The sequence below is a fragment of the Dreissena polymorpha genome, chromosome 2 (assembly GCF_020536995.1).
Source record: "Dreissena polymorpha isolate Duluth1 chromosome 2, UMN_Dpol_1.0, whole genome shotgun sequence".
In the NCBI taxonomy this organism is placed as follows: domain Eukaryota; kingdom Metazoa; phylum Mollusca; class Bivalvia; order Myida; family Dreissenidae; genus Dreissena; species Dreissena polymorpha.
In genome coordinates this window covers 144328781-144335073 of record NC_068356.1, presented here as the reverse complement: position 1 = coordinate 144335073, position 6293 = coordinate 144328781, and the positions used below count along the sequence as shown (strand labels likewise).

The window sequence follows — 6293 nt, the reverse complement described above, 5'->3', positions numbered from 1 at the left end:
ACTTATATTGAGGTTCATATATACCATATTTAAGTGTATGTAGGTGCTGGCTGTATCAGTTCTTAAAAGATCGATGTTCTAAAATGTGTTTCAACTCATCATTTCCAGGCATTGACTTTCAGTCCGATCCTGTCAAAGACATTTCTGAAGATCGCAAAATGATTACTATTCAGGAATTTACCAAAGATGTTAAATTCCACTGTCAGATTCTAAAAGGTAACAAAACAAAACTGTCAATGTTATGTGACTCTGTTATCATGTCAACAAACAGCAATGAGTAATTGGAAGCTCCTTTTTTAAAATGAGATTACGCGACAAACACACAGGAAAATCAGGGCGACACTTTCCCGATAGTTTGGAATTGTTTTAATGAAGTAAGGTCTTAACCCAAATCCAGTTTAATCGGAAATTGTCAATGTTTAGCCTTGCTAGTTGGAAATGAGGATTATGGGCGATAGTTAACGCATATCCGCATGTGTATCTATCTTTATTCTTCATGCTCTAGGTAATTTCGTTGGTGTTTAGCATTTTGTCGCCAATGCTATATTAGTCGGAGACTATTTCTTTATAATATATAAAATGACACGTGCTGCTTATTTTTTATTAACGTCTTATTATTTGCTGGCTGTTTTTAGATAAACCTCCATCTAGTGTCAAGGCCCCTAATGAGACGTCAACATCGGATTCTACGAAAGGAAAACTTAAAGGCAATATTCGTATTGTCTGCGCTTTTAGAACTACACACTGATATGTTTGTGTTTGCGGGCATGCACACTTTAACACATACTTAACACATACTTACCTCCACATAAATTCAATATATCAGTTATTTTGAAAGTGGTGTTTATGTCAATAAAAAGTATTTCATGTTAGCTTACATATTCGAAATTTTTCGTTTAGATTTTAATATAAACAGTCAACTATTGGCACGAACTTAATATACATACTTGTTTTTCTTTAGTAGGATCACGGGCTATACCTTGTGCAGAATCAATTCGATAACCTATTATCGTGCTTGTTATATGTGAATTAATTACAACGCATTGTTGTGATTTTTATTCATGCTGGTTTAATTGCAAACACATTTCTTAAAACCAGTTTTGTGTCTTAGGTTTGAGAAGTTGGGTTACATTTTAGGTTGGTTTTTGGATCAAAAGCTAGAATCGATGATTGTTATACTGGCAAAGTTTTTTTCCAAGCATGCATTCAATACGGTAAAATAGTGCAATGTAACTTTAAATATTGATATGTTTTAGACAATACGACAGTTCCTGAGGCAACCGTGTATATTTCCAAAAATAATGGAAAGATCGGGACAGTCAACAGTGCGGTCATCACAGTGTCTGGCATCGCAATTTCTTTCATTTTGTGCGCTGCCTTTCTCTGTTTTGATAAGTATTAATATTGAATATGAATGTCCAAGATACCATTGCCACAACCATTCTACCACACAAATGAATATATGCGGCGTATCAAGCTTGGCAATGTTCGAAGTTTTGTTTCTTGTTTTTTTTTTATGTCTGTGCTATATTTGCTCTGATTAGGTGGTGTTTAATGTTTATATCGAGTGTTTCTCTGATAAATCGAATGTCGATTCAATTGTTTTTTTTTCACATATCGAACTTCAGTTCATAATATTTTGTTTGTAGAACATATTAGAGATAATGTATTTGTAAAATATTCCGTTGATTATACAGTTGAGTTTAATGGAAGTTATGTGCTAAACTTTTGCTTGGATGAACCTTACGTGATGGCAAAGCTTGGATTGTGCAATTAATTATATTAATATAATGACATTGAAACGAAGAGTTGCAATGTTTATTGTTTAACATTAATTGCAGCATTTCGACAACGGAAAGCACAATGCGAACAAAACTCTCACCTAGAAATGGTGACGACCCCCTCGGATGAAAATAATCCCGCAAGCTCAGCCGTTCAGGCGGCCAATTTTGATATGCAGCTTCGTTGTGCCGTCACGGAACTTAATCCAAATTACGACTTCATTACTGCCAAATATCCAGAACAGCAGCTGAGGGAGATTCCGAGAAATAAACTAAAATTGATACGGTAAAGTGGCGATTGAAATAGTCATCAAGTTACACTGAAATTGATACGGTAAAGTCGAGATTGAAATAGTCATCAAGTTACATTGTGCTTTAATGAGTCGTGCTGTGGGAGAATACGATATTGTGCCGTTTCTATATTTGTAATTTATTTCTCTTTTTTTATTTTTAAGCAATTGTTTGTGAACGTTGTGTTCATAGTTTACTTGTGCACTGTAAAAACTTACTTTTTATTGACATTCGTGTTTGTATTGCCTATCGCCCGGTTAAATTGAATCAATACGTGTAATGGGAAAAACAATGAAGCATATTGGCAATAACTTTTACATGTTATGTATTGTTAATTCTTTACTGAAATACGGGGTACAAATAATAATCAGTAATTAGGATGCAATATCTGCATCATAAAATCACTCCATAAATATTTTATTTTTTTTGTATTTTTATACTTACATATTGAGGAAAACATATATTATACCAAACTTACATTTGCTAGTATTCAAGCATTCGTTCTAAAGGTGGTGAGCAAGCTAGTATGTTACATACAAGCAAGAGTTTTGACATGAAGATTAACATTTTATTTTAAAGACAAATGCATTCGTTCTTAAGACGTCCTAACATTTAAAAACACTTTTAATTCCAATATTTTGAAATGATAATAAAGTGTAGTAATTCCGAGGCATAAATGATCATATTGAGGTACACAAAGTCAATCCATTCGAAGATCATGTTATATACATTAATTAAGTGTATCAATAAGGAGAGTACACGTATATCAATTTTTGTAATGCTCTTTTTAAAACCTATTTTTATGTTAATTTAGACTACTTGGGCAAGGCGCCTTTGGAGAAGTTTACGAAGGGACATTGAAAAACATGTGTGCTAACGTCAGTGAATTATCAGTTGCAGTGAAAGTAAGTAACCTGTTGCCAGTGGCCATTATTTATATTTGATACTGTTTCATTATTGAATCAACACATATTTATAATTGTGTCGACTATTAGTATGATATCATTATGTTTGTATATATATTCCATTTTTCTGTACATCTAAGAGTGAGATTTTGAAAAATAATGTTATGAAATCAGAAATGTTCAATATAACAAATGCAGCATTTCTTAGGTTTGCGAGCTAACGCATAGAATTGTTTTTTGAAATTTTGAGGAATTTTAATTTAAACATAATACATTTGCCAATGTAAATATAAAAAACAAGAATATTTTAAGTGTGCTATTAGATGAATAAGACATGGAGACAAACATTGAAAGGTGAATATAATTGTATAGACATACAAATTGTTCAGTGGGTTAAGATAAACAATGATATATTCATTATAATACCTGATAGCAAATGCATAGAGAAACAATAATACGTGTGTATGCTTATGATTAACTTTGATACGAAGGCTCTACATTTTATTGCGAATAATTGATAGTACTTTTAAAATAGCTTCAAAACAGAATAATAACTACCACAATCACCTAGTTAAATTTTAGTGTTTCTGAAAATTGCATTAAAAAGTTGTCATTCACGATCAAATGATTCTTAATTGTTTTATGAAGTTGATATGTTTCTTATATTATCATATTCTAACTTTATATATTTCTTGGCTTTAGCTATGCTAGGAATGCATGTATTCATTTAACATGTGTTCATAAGTATAACTTAATAAACAAAATTAGATTATTTATGGCATTATCAGACTGTGTTAAAATGTCAAAGGGTATTAATGAAAGAGAAGATTGTCCTGGTAAAATTTCATCAATAAGTGCTTAAGATATGTGACATTGCTAGAATAAATGTTCGAAATGCTCATTACTTTGTTTGCAAAACGAACATAATGAATGAACCGTAAATTTCAAAAGACTTTCTGAGCCAAGTATCATGTGAATTATTCTGTTTTGCAACCACTGAACCACTGAACCCTTACAGCTTTTGTTATGAAAAAGGGTAGCTCAAATATGCAATTAATTTTTGGTTTTATTTATTGGGGCATTGAGGTTAGTTCATCATGTTGCTTATACTGATTTTTATTACTTTATTTAGAATATTGTTAAGTATTTTTGCTTCAGATTCTCTTAGTATAAGCTGAAATAATGGGGGCAAAAGGGTTTGATAATTTGTTTGGTGGAACAAGATATGCAATTCTGTTTAACAAATTTATCTATTGCTCTTATTAAAACGGAAGAAATTGTACCTTCTTCTATAAGGTAAAGAAATTAATAATAACAGCATGCATTAACATTTTAATACCCTGTATGAGGTATTATATTTTACAAGTAACAAACGCCTTACTATATTTAATAATAAACTAGTGTAGCATATATAAGCGTCAACAAAGCAAACGTCAGATAAAAGCAGTGTCGATTTGTTTTGGCGTATGTATTATACCTGTCATAATTTCTGCGTCGGAAAGAAAGGTTTCATGTAATATCGTGCATGCAAAAGTCATTGTCATTGAAATTAACTCGGTTCATTCTGAAACGTAATCAGTTTTTATGAAGAATTAACATGACTTTAGTATATAAAATACCCGTTTGTTAGTAACTAATATATAAATCATGTTATGTAACATATCGGTCGATATGAATCTCGTATTGCGCTTCTTTAATATATGGTTTAATTTTTAGTTTAAGGTGAAAACATTTAAAAGGTTGTTTATACGTTTCTCTTTGAAAACGAATGTATAGATCATATTTGGTTTAATATGTGTCATTATAGACGCTGCCAGCATTAAGTACCCAACAGGAGGAAACATATTTTATGATGGAAGCTGTGATAATAAGGTAGGAATCATGAGACTGGTTATACTTAAGCAGCATGTAGAACAATCTGCGTACACAACTTTTTACAAATTTAAAACTTGTTTTTTTCGGGACATCATTGTAAGCAATAACACCACAAAAAATTAACATCGAAACATGCTGAGTTATGGCTGACGATATCAAAGCGATTTTGAAAAACATATATATACATGTTGGAAAAACTTTGTTAACAACGAACCTTACCGTTTATATATTGGTATGTAATTAATATACAAACTGGTATTTTCTCAATTCTATTTATCGCAGCAAGTTTATGCACAAGAACGTTGTAAAGTGCCTAGGGGTTTGCTTTGAGGAATACCCTAGGTACTTCATTCTAGAACTCCTAGAAGGGGGCAATCTTAAAACATTCCTCAGGGACTCTAGGCCAAAATCGGTGAGTTACTGTTACGCGTAAACAGGTTCTTGTATATAAATGTTTGTTTGCGATTAAAATTTTTGATAAATCTCCTAATGATTTCAAATTTATTTGAATCTTTTTTATTTTTACCGGTAATGTGTAAACAGACATTAATGGTGTTGAACGAATAATACTCTTATGTTGTTTTTACTATTATGTTAGCATATAACTATAAATGACAGTTTGACGGTATGAATAAAAACGTGTTTGTTGATGTTTGCCTTATCTAAAAGATTACTTTGTTTACTAAGCAATATTTGATGTTTTTTTAAAGTAGAAATTGAACATAAAATTGTTTTCAGGACCAACATTACTCCCTGAGTATGAAGGAACTCGTCCATCTTTCTTTAGACGTCGCAAACGGATGTCGCCATCTAGAAGAAAAACACTTCGTTCACAGGTTGGAAATCAAAATAACTCAAATTGTTGCAATTATAGTAAAAGTTATACTGTACTAAATTACAATTACAATTATTGAGAGGCATGATGGTACTAACATTGCTTGCTGTCTTTTACACAGAGACATAGCGGCAAGAAACTGCTTGTTAACAACACGTGGAGAAGGTCGTATTGCAAAAATAGCAGACTTCGGGATGTCTAGAGATATCTACAGGTATTTATTATACAACGTATCCACTGTGATTTTGTTACATAAACAATTGCAAGTATGCAACTTGAAAAAATACGTAGATGGTCAATCTGATTGTACCTGAAATATATTAATACCTCGATACCATGATATTCTGAGTAGAGAAACCTAATTGCAAGTGTATCACCATTTTGTCGTTTCCTGTTGAAGTGCCGACTACTATCGAAAAGGTGGAAAGACAATGCTTCCGATAAAATGGATGCCTCCCGAGGCGTTTCTGGATGGCGTTTTCACCACAAAAACTGATGTTTTGTACGGTGTATTAAGTAGATAAGAGCTACAGTACAAGATTACACCTTCTTGGTATTTACATCAAATAATGTTTTAAGATCACGTAATTTAAACCTTTCAATTAA

The 6293-nt window shown here is 31.9% G+C and overlaps 1 protein-coding gene across 1 annotated transcript in view; it reads left to right on the top strand.

Moving 5' to 3' along the window:
* Positions 1 to 1888: 1888 nt before the first annotated feature.
* The window catches only part of LOC127870151 (ALK tyrosine kinase receptor-like), a 42601-nt gene continuing 38196 nt past the window's right edge, over positions 1889 to 6293 (top strand). Inside the window, exons 1-7 of the mRNA XM_052412807.1 lie at positions 1889 to 2067; positions 2887 to 2977; positions 4785 to 4849; positions 5135 to 5264; positions 5591 to 5688; positions 5809 to 5901; positions 6088 to 6189. Of these exons, the coding sequence (XP_052268767.1) occupies positions 1889 to 2067; positions 2887 to 2977; positions 4785 to 4849; positions 5135 to 5264; positions 5591 to 5688; positions 5809 to 5901; positions 6088 to 6189 (758 nt within the window). The remainder of the gene's footprint in view (positions 2068 to 2886; positions 2978 to 4784; positions 4850 to 5134; positions 5265 to 5590; positions 5689 to 5808; positions 5902 to 6087; positions 6190 to 6293) is intronic.